Source organism: Colletotrichum navitas, assembly GCF_030913465.1.
Source record: "Colletotrichum navitas strain CBS 125086 chromosome Unknown LY79scaffold_9, whole genome shotgun sequence".
Classification (NCBI taxonomy): domain Eukaryota; kingdom Fungi; phylum Ascomycota; class Sordariomycetes; order Glomerellales; family Glomerellaceae; genus Colletotrichum; species Colletotrichum navitas.
The window spans coordinates 249,455-264,580 of NW_026850555.1; the positions used below are offsets into that span (position 1 = coordinate 249,455).

The window sequence follows — 15,126 nt, forward strand, 5'->3', positions numbered from 1 at the left end:
ACCTCTACTAGTCTACTAGTTTATCCTTAGTATAGGCTTTAGCTAGTGTCTTAGCTTATTATATAGCGTTATTAAAGGCTTATTATATCTTTAGTATCCTCTAGGCTAATATATAGCTCTTTAGATTAGGTAGTAACTAGTTAAGTATATAGACTACTTATTACCTCTTAGCTTATAAGTTAAAGTACTTTACTTTAATAGTCTTATACTTATTAATAAATTACTAGTATAACTAGTTAACCTTTTACTTTATATTATTAAGCTTTACTACTATACTAAAGGCCTATATATTAGTATTAGTAATATTATTCTTTAATTAGGTCTTTATTACCTCTTAGGTTACTTCTTTTATCTAGCTATTATAGTAGGCTTTAATATACTTTTACTACTTATACACTAGGTTACTCTTTAGTATAAAGCTAGTGTACTATACTTTACTTTAGTTATCCTTAAATTCTTTTTTTATAACTTTAAACTATCCTTTTAGCTTAAATAAGAAGTCCTAGAGGTTATTTTATATACCTCTCTTATATTAGATTAAAGGTAACTACTTTAATAGTATATTAATATAGTAACACTTATACTTTAGCTAAGGAGCAGTAGCTAGGCCTAGTGTATTATATACTTCTTTAATAAAGGCTTTATTTATTAAAGCTAAAATCTAGTTAATTATTTTTCTTTTTTTAGCTTTTTTTACTTACTCCTTTAGGAGGTTCTTAAGCTTTTTCTTTATTATTTCTTTAAGGTTACTTTAAAGCTAATATTATACTAGTAGGCCTCTGTTCCTTGTCTACGCCTAGGTGTTACTACTATCTAGGGTTAGTTATCTAGAGGTAACACTTATGCTTTACTAAGTAGTAGCTTAGGTATTAAGAGGTAATATTATAGCTTTAATAGTTAGTACGCCTAGGAATAAGTAAAGATTAAAATATATTAAAGGGGTTATAGTACTAAGTAAAGGAGTCTATAAATAGCGTAGTTAGAGGTTAATTATAACTATTTTCTAATCTACCTTCTCCTAATTCTCTTGTTCCTATAAACTCTGCTTTTATGTAACCCTTAGATAATAGTTTTCCTGGTTGTGGCCCTACAGCTGGTGGTCCCCTGGTGCCCCCTACCTCTGGCACCTGACAATGTACAACAATTGGGAGATAGAGAAAAAGCCGTGGCATACAGATATATCATTGATTGGAATCACGTTTTCTGTGCGTTGAAACATATTCATAGGTGTGTCCGTACACAGTCGAGCTACCTACTTCGCTCCTAAGATGCGTCTTATTGGGTTTAGTCCCCGTTGCTTAAGACCCCATTGTACGCCAAAATCAAGTTGTTTAAAGTCGCACCTTATTTCTCTACTTTATTATCCATTTGCTATGACAATTTCTATGCAAATGTATCTATGAATAGGCTAAAAAATGCTATCAAAGAGTTTCGGGATCTCTTATGCTTGCATCAAACCCCCGCCTCCAACGCTGCAGGCGTTGCTAGCCTCAACTTTACCCGAAACTGCGCAAGCATACATACGAATTGAGCGATGAGGCCTCACTTTCTTGGCTTGTTTCGTCGACACAACTAGATCGATGATAAAAGCCACCATGTATCCCCAGGACTCCAAGCCACAATGCCTGACCTGAATGAGAGAAGAGTCAAAGTCTGTCGGTTCAGATACCAATATTGATACGCGCATCTGAGTAGACTCAAAGCCCTACACTGGAATCCGAACAAATACTTTCCGGAGGGTTCCCTTCGTCAAACCCGACGCGCTTAAGAACTGCTGTTGAAAAAAAAAAAAAACTTATCCAAGGATCGCCGTCGTCATCTCATCATGGTCAACCTTGAAAGGCCTCACCAAGTGCCGAGGTTTCGGAACTGGTTGTAACCACCGGACGTCAGTCGTTCCCGTTATGGATTAATTTGTGTACTTTTACCTTAAGTGCCCTTTTGCAGTCCTGAACTGATCTCGATTAGTCTAGACCTTGCAATGCTCCCCAACGACGATACCTGTAGAGGCGACCTCTTCCTATTTTCCCCCTCATGCGTCTTGATCCAAAGAGGGTTGCTCCTGGAAGACGAATATCCCCTCATCATTTGCATTCCCAAAGTATAAATCGGCTGTCCTTCAATAAGAGTATCGCAACTGAGTCGAATGGAAGTAAATCATCCTTGTGTCAAGAATAAGACTAATATCGAACTTTGGAAGCTGTTTGGCTTGGCTGAAATGTACTTTGCACTCGCCTGAGTCAGTTGTCACTTGGCTCAAGGTCCGTGATGCAGTGAAATAAAGAGACATCTGTTTGAATAGAACAAGGCACTGAATAGCAGCGCAGGAGCTTGCGAGACTGTGTCGTTCTTGGCCTCGCTACAGCCGTGGGATGGGGAGAAATGTATGTCTTAGCCAAGGCATCCCATCCTTTTGGCGCACGTCCATTGGCGAGTCAATCTGTCATTGTTTCGTCGAAAGTTTGATGCCCGAGTGCGGACGATTATGCAGCGTTGCTACCGCCATGTCAAGACGAAGGACACAGCATAGGTGGCATAGCCTCGACAATGAGATTGTGTGCGTTATCAACTTGGCAGATCATTGAGCGGGTTGCTGACCGGCTCCGCGATGGGGTTCGCTTCCGTGCAGATGACTATGAATATGCGTTTCGGGGAGACTGTATAGCTACAGTAGCATAGTTATATCCAGACGAAGACAATAGGTAACTCTGTATCCGTACCACTACCATGCAATGCAAACCGGCTGATCAGCCCGAAGACCCGACTCAACCATTCGCTCTCCACCAAACCCTTCCCCTCATTCATAGCCAAAATTCCCTGCCGCAATCGGTGGTACTCGGCACAGACGGCAAGGAGCACGGGCACTGAAGAGTCCCGAAATAGGAATGTATACGTATCTAGCGGACCGCTATGGCACTGCACGGAAGAAGTCTAAAGCTGTGAGCAATGATAGTGTTGAACGATTTCCATCTCCGTTCTTCAGTAACATCCCGAGGAGCAAGCGGTGTCTTGCCGCTTCTTCTTCTTCTTCTTCCCCTCCCAAACAGTTTGCCCCTTTGGATATGGGCGGAAAAGAGCACATATGGTCTGATGATGCCCTGGAACTTGACCGGTCCAACTCCCAATGCGCTCCTTGCTTCAGGCTAAACCCCCCACAACTGGGGATCTTTCAGATTCCCTTTCAGGATTGGTTAGCAGCAACTTTAAGCCTATCGAACAAGAACTGTCGAGGGTCGCCAGATCATCAGGGCTGCCACTTTTGGTTCTTTAGCGGGGGGTACAATTGGCCTGATGATCTCGGTAGTGTCCTCTCCCGCCCTACGGGTCGCACATCCTTGGCCCTCAGAGCCCCTTTGACCCGTATACTAGGTATGTACGGTGTCTGTCCCTGGGTGAAAGGCTCTGGAAGAGGCCGAAGATGACCGGTCGAGGCCTAGCGGCCGCGGCTCCCACACCATTCCGCATCCACCTTCGTCTCAGGGGTTTGTCTGATCTACCGGTCTCCCCCACCCTGCTGAGTAGCCCTCCCCCCCGACCCCTAGTCAAACCTGTGACGCAGGCCCTGAAGTCAACCGTTTGAAGTCTTGCTCTCGCGACCACTCACAGACCCTTTCCTCTCTTTTCGAAGTAGCCAAGCACACCAAGACCGGGCTGCCAAGTGAATGGACGGGCACCCCCTTCGCTAGTTTGAGACGAGCACTCATTCGGAGAAAGGCAGTGGCACCGTTCCGCCTTTTCCCCCCTTCCCGGAGGTGGCGATGGGATGACTGAGAGGGAATGTCGCCCGTCCAATTCCTGGGCGCGTTTCCGACCCCGAAAACGACGAGGGAAAGTCGTCCGTACCAAGCCAACGCTAGCTATAGCCATATGCGAGATTTGGTTTTTTTCCTTCCTTGGCTCAGTAAGCCATACCGAGATAGCCAGCAGGGGTTCACAAGCCATTGAGATGGCTGCTGGACGGGTAGAACATGTATATGCAGAGTATATATCATGCAATGTACGAATACTCTAATGGAGTGTGGAAGAAACGTGTGAGCCATGCCAATTTCGAGACAAGAAGCGGTTCCTTGTCCTCGTCGACTAGGCTCTCCCCCTCCCCTTGGCGTTGACAACCGAGACAGGCCATCGCTTGGTTCGTCTACTCTTTCGGGCCTAATGCATATGGTCTTTTCAATGTCGATTCTATTCATATCACTGCAACCTTCTTTTCGTCAGCGCTCTCTCTCTCTCTTTCCCACCCCGACTATTCTCTTCGTAAACCTCAATCGTTGTCTGCCTCGACGGTGGAGTCTGTTTCTAATCTTCTCTTTCCATTTCTTTTGGTAGTCAAGGCGTGTGTGTTGCGTCTGCCGTCTGGAAAGGGCCTTTTCTCTTCTCTTCGATTACACTCCCGGTGGGTTCGTCGCAGCGCTGACAGCTGATCGCCAGCCGCTTGCTGTTTTACATTCTTTCTCGGGATCGTCTTCATTTCTCTCTATCTCTTGCTCAATCTTGGTTGTCCGGTTCGAAACCTGTATACTTGTTAATTGACCGCTCTCCTGGTGCAATTCCAAACTTCAACCGGGTCCGATCACGATCTACTCTCGCCATCATCTCGAGTCGCGCGCGCTCACCACCAATCCGCTCAAGCAAACTCACATTCAGACGGTTCCCATGTGGCGGCAACCGCGGTAGCACGCATTATCCTCTTCAGCGCCGGGCATGGCGCTCCTTTCCTACGCCTTCCTAGCTTTATCGCTACTCACAGGTGCCCGGGCATGGCCCCAACTACCGACAGACGATGGCGACTTCACCTCCCTCATGACGCTCCCCGTCATTCCTTATACCACGCAAGACACAACCCATGTCGCCCCGCGCGGGCTGTCTCTCCCCGCCGACGAAGATGCCGAAACATCCATGATGATGACGCTGCCGGTGATTTCGCATCAGAGGAGGAAACGGCGCACACGCTCACCGCGCAAGGTCCTGCTCGACGACATTCTGGATAGTGATCTGAGGCCTCTGCCCGCCGCCCCGGTGGTCGTGCCTCCGGTTTCGATGCGCGGCCTGCCCGTCGTCGACGGTGCCGAGGCAAACGGCGCTTTTGTTACGCTGCCCGTTCTCCACTCCACGAAGCGTGGTGTTTTTGGTCGACAGGTCGAGGCGAAGCTTGCCAACCGTTCTGATGTCGCATACTACGCCCAGCGTAAGTTTGAATCCCCATACTACATACACCATGCTCGCATCCGTACGCACATCTTCCGCTAACCACCCCTCCTTCTCAGTCAACATCGGCACACCTCCCCAAGCGGTGTATGCTCAGCTTGACACCGGCTCTTTTGAGCTCTGGGTTAACCCGGACTGCACCGTCCTCGACGCCTCCGATCAGCGTTTTTGCCAAGCCGTCGGTTTCTACGACTCCGCCCGCTCAACCACCGCCGTCCAGATGCAGACGACCAAGACGCTCCGATACGGTATCGGTGCCGCTAACATCTCGTATGTGCGCGACAGTCTCGCCCTCGCCGGGTCCAGCTCCACGATGCGCCAAGTCCAATTCGGTGTCGCCACCAGCTCGGAGGACCAGTTCGCAGGCATCCTCGGCATTGGCTTCGGGGAAGGTGTCAACACCCGGTACAAGAACCTCATCGACGAGCTCGCCGCCCAGGGCGTCACCCGCACCAAGGCGTTCAGCCTCGGGCTGGGCTCCAAGGATGAGCAAGAAGGCGCCATCATCTTTGGCGGCATCGACACCTCCAAGTTTTCCGGTCCCCTCGCACGCTTGCCCATTATACCGGCGGACGAGGCCCCGGACGGCGTCGCCCGGTACTGGGTGAACATGCAATCTCTCAGTCTCACACCGCCAAGCCGCCGCACCCGTTTCTACCCCAATAGCTCGATGCCCGTCTTCCTTGACAGCGGCGCCACCCTCACTCTTCTCCCCGAGGAGCTCGCCAACATGATCGCTGCCGATTTTGGTTCTTCGGGGGTCGACGCCAACGGCTTCTATCCGGTCTCATGCAATCTCGTTGGTCTGAGCGGCACCGTAGACTTCGACTTTAACGGGATGAAGATCCGAGTTCCTTACAAGGAGATGATCCGCGAGCTACGCACAACCCCGCCGACTTGTTATTTAGGCATCGTCCCGAACGCCGACTTCACACTGCTGGGCGACACCTTTCTGCGCTCAGCTTACAGTACGTTCATTACCATCCCTGCTTCTTCTAGGAGAGCCCGATGCTAACCCCTCTCACAGCCGTGTTCGATCTCGACAGCAAGGTCGCATACTTGGCGCAGTACACCAACTGCGGCACAAGGACGATGCCCATCAGCCGGCCCCAAGACATTGCGGCCATCCAGGGTCTATGCCCCAGTTCTACCGGGCCGGGTGGCTCGTTGCCGGCCGCCAACGGTACCACCAACTCGCCGAGCTCGAGTTCCGGTTCAGACCAAGTCCCGGGCACGGGATCAACTCTTCCTAGTAGTCCGACACCCAAGATGTCGGAGGTCCCAGCAGCAGGCACAGTGTCAGCGGCACCTGCAACAGGTCGCAGCATGCTTGCCACGATATTGGCTCTGTTGTTGGCGGCGATGTTCTGGTAACAAAGATATGAAATAGAAAAATGGGTGGGCTGAATGAGCTCTTTTTTTGGTGCATCTGGCAGCGTTTCTAGGCATATATTTTCCGATCAGGTTTGATGTTGACTTGGCGTATGGAGCGGTGGCTCTTTCAAACTGGACCTTTGAACCCTTCGAATCTTGAATGATGGAAGGTTTTTCTCGTTTGGTCGACGCATGGATCGTAGCGAGCATTGATAAACCTGCGTGTCGACTGGACTATAATGCTATCGGCCATGACAAGGTGGCTATTGAACAACATACATCAACATGTCTCTGCGACCAAACAAACTCGGATAGATCAGACTTGTAGTCATGGCGCCTGTCCGCCCTTACTTATAACCACTTGAAGAAATCCAGTAAAGTAATGCGACGTGGAAGATGGCAAGTTGCGCCCCAGACATCAGTTGCCGCAGTATATGTCTACTGAAGCGTGATGCTCCGATACTCACTATCCTTCCAGACATCAATGTTTTCGAAAATTGCCAACCCGACCCTTTGGAATAAGCCTCCCAAAACTTCGACAACCATGGTTGCAACGCCCAAACGTTTCCCCTCTTCTCTAGTGGTCCCCAAAAGCAGGAAGTTCATAGGCCTATTTCCCACCTCGTCTATACTGTCATCCATGTCGTAGCACGTCTCTGCCCGGCCTTTGTCACTTTCGTCGTCCTCAAAAATCTCAGGGTCGACGTGATCTTCAGCAACGATCCTGCACCTGAGGACGACACGCCGCGACACCCGTGCCTCCAACAAAGTCACCTGCTGGAAGACCGCATCTTCCCTCTCAAACATCTGCGTGAACCGGATCCTCCCGTTCACCGACGCCCAAGACCAGGTTGGCGCCCTGCCCTCGCGCGATGTCTCCTTTGTCTCATCGTCTCCGTCGCAGTCCCTCTTTGACCAAGCAAGCAGCTCGACGGACCACTTCGTCCACAACCCAAACCGGTGAGTGTCCCGCCACAGCGTTTCCAGTTCCCTCGTAGTCCCCCTGAGCGCGTTCAGCCGATCGTCTTTGAAGCCCAGCTGGCGGAGGGTGTACTGCTCGACGATAGTCCTCCAGGTATAGCGCTTCTCTAGGTCTTCGTCCCCGAATATGGACTCCGTTTCCTCGTCGAAAACAGACCACGGGAGGTTCTCTTGGGGTTGCAGATACTCGAGGCCGGTACCCGAGACGCCGCGCAACTCCACCTCCTTGCACTGCCACAGCAACTCGTACTCGGAGAAGATGAGCATCCTCGACGACAGGAGAAACTCTTGCAGCGCCCACCCTCGCTCGTCCAGTGCGTGCTCAGGGACGTGTGCCTCGGCTCTGAGATGCACAGTTCCCTTGCCTCCGCCGGGCATTGGAACATCGAACTTGTCCTTCGGAAGGTACGTGAGCTCCATGTTAAGAAACCCGTCTGCCGCCTTTTCCGCTGTCCCGGCGGCGATGGTCACGGCTGCGTTCTTGTAAATCATGGCCATCTTCGCAATCTCCTTGTCCTTGTCCATATCGCAATCCTGGATGATGCACAGCGCATCGACCCAGAGATACCTGAACCCCAGCTTTCTCGTCGCCTCGATTGCGTCTCGCACAGTGGACTGCAGGCTTTTAAGCCTGATAGCATTCTCCATGTTGCTCAGCGTTCTCCTTCTCAGGAGGCCTTGCTGTTGCCCGCCCCAACAGTAGCTGAGTGCGACGTACTCCCCGTGCTCCCCGGTGTTGTTGACGTAGAGCCTCAGGGTCGGGGCTTCGGCTGTACCGAGGTCGAGAACCCGGGAGGGAAGGACTGTGTCTCGTGCATAGCGGCAGAGCTTGTGAGACTCTTTGCACTCCTTGTATAGTCCTCGAGCAGCCGAAATCACTCTTTTGCTTTTTACGTCTCTCTGAAGCGGCCTCCGACGTATCACACCGGCGGCGGGGTTTCCTACAGTACATGTTGAAGATGGTCCCGTATCCAGTTGCAGTCGCTCACCTTGCTCAGCGTATGGGTGGATGCTTATGAAAGCTGCCCCGGAAGAAAGACTGCCTTCCAAAACATCTATACCTAAAGGCGTAGTACCAGGACGTGTTTTGGAAGGACGATTCCGAAATATCAGAACATCATCGGGGTCCCATTCATGCGTTCTCTTCTTCTCAATGGCGATGATGATGAAGAGGCATATTTCACAGCCATTCATTGCCGATGCGCAGCAATCGGCATAGGAAGAATGCCGGAGCCCTCGATGCGAGTTGAGGTCTTTCAGGCCGTCATCCGTGAGCAGTAACTGGCATCAAAGACAACACACCTCATCAGTACTACTCTTCCGGGTTCTCTTCGGGCTGGGGTACACATCTCCGTCATCCGACTCGGGCCGGGGTCGCCTTGCGAGCTGTACTGTTAGAGGGGATATTGCTGCCATCTCATCACCGCTGCCTTTGGTTACGATGAAACTGCTAGAGGCTAAGAAGAGATTCTTACAGAGCAGACCGTGAGATTGAAAAAAAAAACGACAAAAACAAAGTGATAGTGTTGCAATAAGATCTGCCTTGTAAAGCCGGCCAAGAGGATTTGTGTGCTGACAGACGAGCAACAGGGGGGCGGAGCATGCTGTGAGGCGGAGCTTTGCAGGAAGGCAACCAGTCTAGATATGCAGGCTATCCAAACAGGGCGGATAGGCAGACTACTAGGCTGTCTCCTTGCGTGAAGGTTGTGTGATCCGGATTGTAGTTGAGATTGCTTGTCTGCCTTTCCGTGTCGTTTCCAGCTCTTCTTATTCAGGCAATTCAGGTTGTCCGGCAGGCTTGACACGTCTCAGACTCTAGATCTCATAGAGGGTCGTCTCTGAAGCAGAGAGAAAAAGAAAGAAAAAAGATGCGATTGGGGTATTAGAGAAGTGACGGAAATCTAGCCAAAGTCCGGACTTCAAACAAATAGTGACACGAGGATGCCAGCATCGTGACGACGCTGCCGCCATAGTAGACGAACTTTTTCCCCTTCGAAATAGCCACCGCTCCCAGTCCCTGAACTCCAAGTGAATCGTGCAAATCCATCCATCCCCAAGTCTACCTGTGCGACTGATCCATCGCGTCCGCGTGGTAAACCTACTCGTCGAAGCCAATCGCAGCAAGGTTCTTCTTGACGTTTTGCTGCGACCTCATCTCCTATACCAAGTCAGTCAGCGGGGGGAGGGGAAAAAAAGAAAAAGACACCCTTCAATAAACGTAGACCGTGGAACAAATACCTCTTCGACAGTGCCCTTGATGACATATCTTGTGACGAGGACCTTTTGGTCCTGGCCGAACCGGATGGCGCGAGCGATCGCCTGGTTCTCGACGCTGGGGTTCCACTGAAGCTCGACGATGAAGACGCGGTTGGCGCAAGTGAGATTGAGGCTGTGCATGAGAGGCGAACAATGTCAGAATGCGTGCCCTTCACGAGACAGCGAGCGGAGGGATCGAACTCGAGACTCACCCAAAGGCCCCGGTGCCGGTTGTCATGATGAGCACCCGCAGGTCACCATCCTTTGCGAACTTCTCGAGCATCTTTTGTCTCTCCGACAGGGGACAGTTGCCGTCGATCATCGCGAACCTGACGCCGGCTCTCTCTAGGTGCATGCCAACCAGATGCAGCGTTCTCGTCCAGCAAGAAAAGACGATGCTAGTTCAGTCAGAGACATGCCGCAGCCTGGGACAAAATAGAACAAAATGATGAAACGGCGCTGTCGATTGTTACATACCTCTTCGTCTTCCAGACATCCTCCTCGACATCCCGTATCAGCGCATCCATCTTGGTGGAATACCCCTCCTGGTTAAAGTACAGCTCGTCGTCCTTGTCCGCGGACGTCTTGGCGGGCGCATCGGCCATGGCAACATCGCCGCCCGACGCTGAGGGCCCGTCGAACTTGCACATGGGGCAGTGTCGCGTGCGCGACCCGGGCGCTGACATGTCGGACTCGTCGAGGCACTCGGAGCAGAGTACGTGCTGGCACTGCTCTTCGGCCCCGTTGCGCAGCCTGCTCGACCCGAGGATGGGCATGGGCAGTTTGCAGCCGTTGCAGGTGATCTCGGCGTTCTGGCCGAGCGCCGAGACGGCGGCCTCGCGCTCCTCGAGCCGGTTCATTCGGTAGCTCCTGCGGGACCAGGAGAAGGGCTTCTGGTAGGTGCCGTGGTTGCACAGGATGCGCAGCTGCAGGTTGGCTTGGAACAGCCCGAACTTGGAGCTCTTCTCGACCTCGCCGACCTTTTGCTTGATGGTCCGCATGAGTATCTTCTTGGTCTTGTCGTACTGCTCGCGCTCGGCCGGCGTGAACTCGAGCTCCTTGACGCGCTCCTCGAGACCGGGGAGCTCCAAGATCTCCTTGGTGCGGCGCAGGCAGAGGGAGTCGAGGAGCATGATGAGGCGGTCTTTGACCTTCTCGGGGTCGCCATGCTGCTCGAAGGGCACCTCGATGTATCTGCGGAACATGGCGGGCTCGTCAAAGGGCTTCGCACGGATGAAAGCGAAAAGGGCGCCTATGTCGGCCAGCTTGTTCTGGATCGGGGTGCCGGTGAGACACCAGCGGGATTTGGCGTGAAGAGCTCTGCAAGACGAGAAGAATGTCGTGGCCGGGCGGCGGATGACGTGGGCTGGGCGAAAACGATCAGTTCCGGTTGTCGTCCTCGGTCGTGGGATACTGGGGGGGGGGGGGGGGGGACTCACCTTCGTCAAGTACCACTCGGTACCATCCAATCTTGTGAAGGGGTGATGACTTTTTGTCGTATTCGGCCGCCAAGGTGTTGTATGTGGTCACAACTATGTTGGAGTTCTTGATCTTGTCAATGTCCTTTTCACGTTTGGGGCCGTGGTATACGATCTGATTTAGTTTTCCTTCCACATGCCTGGCAAACGTCAGAAAATCCCGCCAGGCTTGATATAAGAACCGGACTTTTACTCACTTTGCGATCTCGTTATTCCACTCATAGATGAGAACTTGATTGCGTCAGTCATGTAGCAGTGCTGCGAAAGGGGCTTGTCACTCACGAGCAGACGACACGACCACCAGGGTCGAGCCGGAGCAGCATAGCTCCCTGCTCTTTTCGTTGTTCTGCTCTTCCTGCTGGGCCCATTCCTGTCCGTTCGGGAGGGTAGTCACGATCAACGAGAGAATAGACAGAGATTTGCCCATGCCCATCTCGTCGGCCAGGATACCGCCGCCTTTCTCGTCCGGCTGGGTTTTCTGTTTGATGTTTGTGATCTTGTGGCGGAACCTGACACCGTTCAGCATAGAACTCGGTATTTTTACAGGAACAAAAAGCCTTACCATTCCTGGCCTTCCTCCACGACGGGTTGCCAGAGGCGATAGGCCGAGTCGACGATGTGGCCGGATTCCCTTTCGAGCATAAACGCAAGCGCCTGTTTTTGGTGCCTAGGGAACGCATTAGTTTCCCTCTCCGCCTTGATGTCTTTTGAGCAGGCCGATGACGCGGACTTACTCCTGCAGCTCGTGCTTGAGCCCCTTGGCACCGTCTTCCCGGCGAAGATGCCGCTTGTTCTGTATCGATTGGTAGACCTCTAGCATCATGTCCCGCAACCTCTCCTCGCGCGGCTGCCGCCCCGTGGGTGCGCGGCTGTTGACGCCCCTCGCGGCCTCCGTGACCATATGCTCGGCATCCTTGATGCGCAGCATGTGCGGGTTTTCGTAGGGGAGCCCGCTGCGTGCGTGGTCCGGCATCTGCAGGTACAGCTTGCCCTCGGAGAGCGTCTTGCCGGTCTCATGGGCCCTGCTGCGCGGCCCGTAGATGTTAATGTCGACCTTGACCATGGCCTCGACGGGCTTCTTGGCGCGGCCGATGGTCTCACGGAGGGTGGTGGTCTGGGCGACGGAGTCGAACTCGAGGCCTTCTTGGGCCAGGAGCCTCGCGAGGGTCTTGCCGGGGCCAGAGCGGAGGTATCCGAACTCGGTGGCATCCGGGTCGTCTCTGAAGACGAGGACGACGTGATCCCGGTTCTCGCTGAGGGTGAAGCGCTGGCAGGGCGTCTGCCCGGGCGGCGCGTGCATCGATTCTCTTTGGTGGGTATCACGGATCTTGGTGTCGAAGACGCCCATGTCCCCCACCAACTTGACGTCTACATTGTAGAGCTACTCGGGTATGAGTCTGTGTTTGGGAATTCCATCAAGAGAAAGGAGGAAAAAGAAGACAGGGTGCGAAGAGAGTCAAGGAAGAGATGCAACTGACCATTCCATAGCAAACTATTTCGGTCTCATCATCTCCTGCAGAGAAAGACGTGTCCGAGCCGGCGATACTACTGCAGCCGGGTATGAGCCAAGGCGAATGCGTCAGGGGTTGGGAGTCTTGCGATGACCCAGGGGACGGCTGGGGGGAGCTGTACGTGTGGGATGCCGGGGTTGCGGCGATGATGTTCCGGCCCCAAATCAGCAACTCCTGTCCGAAATCAAAAGGCACCGCGCCGGGCCGGTCTCCGAAGTTGATGGGCTCGAGTTGACTGCTATCAGTATACGGAAATAGCGTGTTGTAGTCTTCGTTCATGGAAGCGGGGTTTTCTAAGCCGTTTGTTTCTTGGGACATGTCCAGACCCTGGAACTGGATCTGGCGCGGCTGGTGTCCGGTATAATCTTGTTCGGCCTGGTACGGAGAGGGGATGGAGCCATAGGAGGACACGGACGACAGGTCAGGGTAGTGGAGCTCCTCGTCCTCCTCGTTGAGAAGCCTCTTCAGCGAAGCCATTGTGGAGGGTGGCTGCGTGTCTCACTTGTCGATCAGCGTCTGTATGTCTGTAAGTCTGTGGATCCGTATACGGTATATGTCTCTGTGTGTGTATGTCAAAACCGAGTCCAAAGATGCCGTCGTTCGTGGTTGTCCTTGCTGATTCTGACCGAACGGCTACTATAAGCTTCGACGGGGACCTTCAAGTTGTCTCGTAATCTTGGAACCAAGGTTGTGCTCAAGCAGCAAGTGGTTGAGGCACATAATGAGGCTCAGCGGCCAGAGAGATGGCGAGAGGGGATAAGAGAGAAAAGGCTTCTGGCGAACCAGTTTTGTCAACCCAATGGCCGGTGGTGTGAGACACAGGAAAGGCGACCATTTTGATGTGCAACTTTATCTCTCTTTCGAGTCTGCTCCCCTCCCCTCCCCCCTTTACCTTATGCCCTTGTGCCCCCGGGGCGCAGTGCGCGGACGATGATATTGGCAAAAGTCGTGCGTCCGTCCCGTTGGTGGTTCGCATATCGCCGAAGCCTACGGCCCCCACCAGCTGGCGTATGCACACTACAATCGATAATAGTGAGTGCCCATTTTCCACTTTACCTGCGTCCCCGTCTGGGGGTTTCGGGAGCGGTCTGTCTGTAGGGTTTAGTTTTGCTTGGTTGGATGCCGCACCCGCTTTTTGCACCGCCCCCGAAGCCATCGAAGAAGTCCCGACACCCCGGCTCACCGACGGATGCTCCGCCCTCGCGAGAGGTCGGAGTCCTCCGGGCAAGCCACCAAAGAGCCTCACTAAACCAAAATGAGGTCATATCATGGGGGAAACGCTCACGGACCGATGCTTATTCTCGCAAGCTTGTCCCGTAGCGTGCTCTGTTGGCAGATGACGCACGTCGACCATCGTTTCACGGAAACAGTTTACGACTCTCTCCACGATCTGCTAGTCTTCTTTAGTCTTCTGTTGCGATTATGTGACATTGCGGGCACTATCTAGAGAGACGGCACGGCACAGCTCGGCACGGCGCAACACGGCACGGCATAGAACATGGCACGGCACAAAACATGGCACGGCATAAATCATGGCACGGCATAAATCATGGCAGGGCATAGCACAGCGCGCACGGTCTGCGGTCGAGGTAAACATAGACGAATGGATAAACATAGACGGCAGACTCACCCACTTCGCAACACATAACCGAATAGGCATAACCTATGCTGTCTACTGGACGAAGGGGCCTGAAGAGGTGAAGTAGACGAAACGGATCAGCGGATCAGCGGCAGACAGGCTCGCCAGCCCCCAGAAGGGGGCCCGCTGCAGAAACAAAGTCAAAGAAACAAGACCCTGTACATCCCCTCACAAGGCGTCCGCGTGGGAAGCGAGGCCTCCCCCTTGACAAGGCCAAACAAACCACGAGGGGCCCGAAGGGACGCGGAGCCCACAAAGAAACGTTTGGTAGACCGTCGGTGGCTCGATGCAAGCACAATGCAAGTCGGGTCGAGTGGTGGCTTTGTGTGGGCGAGGAGACGGACCGAAGACGGGACATGACAACGCAGAGGCAGACAGATAGATGGATAGATACAAAGGCAGACAGAGTTGAGACACGTAGAACCGCGATGGAAAGAAAGAAAGAAAGAAAAAAACGACAAAAATAACAACGCTACAGCACGTTCCACTCCTCGTGTCTCACAGAAACGAGAGAGAATAGGAAGAATGGAGCGGAATGCAGAAAAAGGTGTGGCAGTGGCAGTGCATGGACGGCCTAGCGCCTCTGCCTCTGCCTCTGCCGTCTATGCCCCTCATGGCCCCCTGGTCCGCCAGGCGGGCCAAGACGATGGCATTTCTATTGGCGTTCCTGTCCAACAAGTGT

The 15,126-nt window shown here is 52.8% G+C and overlaps 3 protein-coding genes across 3 annotated transcripts; 1 reads left to right on the forward strand and 2 right to left on the reverse strand.

The window, feature by feature from the left end:
• Positions 1 to 4,800: 4,800 nt before the first annotated feature.
• Positions 4,801 to 6,579, forward strand: LY79DRAFT_587574 (eukaryotic aspartyl protease; the record flags this gene model as incomplete). The annotated part of the gene is made up of 3 exons (XM_060560791.1): positions 4,801 to 5,185; positions 5,265 to 6,173; positions 6,233 to 6,579. 3 exons carry the CDS (start codon positions 4,801 to 4,803, stop codon positions 6,577 to 6,579), a joined length of 1,641 nt encoding a protein of 546 aa, XP_060417919.1.
• Positions 6,580 to 7,017: 438 nt separating this feature from the next.
• On the reverse strand, positions 7,018 to 8,754 carry LY79DRAFT_508401 (heterokaryon incompatibility protein; the record flags this gene model as incomplete). The annotated part of the gene is made up of 1 exon (XM_060553937.1): positions 7,018 to 8,754. The coding sequence occupies one exon, from the start codon at positions 8,752 to 8,754 to the stop codon at positions 7,018 to 7,020; it is 1,737 nt and encodes a 578-aa protein (XP_060417920.1).
• A 585-nt stretch (positions 8,755 to 9,339) lies between these two features.
• Positions 9,340 to 13,677, reverse strand: LY79DRAFT_542183 (SNF2 family domain-containing protein). The gene is made up of 9 exons (XM_060556983.1): positions 12,773 to 13,677; positions 12,029 to 12,675; positions 11,857 to 11,961; positions 11,577 to 11,803; positions 11,492 to 11,525; positions 11,256 to 11,434; positions 10,294 to 11,182; positions 10,029 to 10,214; positions 9,340 to 9,949 (listed from the first exon to the last, which is right to left on the reverse strand). The coding sequence occupies exons 1-9, from the start codon at positions 13,280 to 13,282 to the stop codon at positions 9,733 to 9,735; spliced, it is 2,994 nt and encodes a 997-aa protein (XP_060417921.1). The 5' UTR covers positions 13,283 to 13,677; the 3' UTR covers positions 9,340 to 9,732.
• Between the last annotated feature and the right edge of the window lie 1,449 nt (positions 13,678 to 15,126).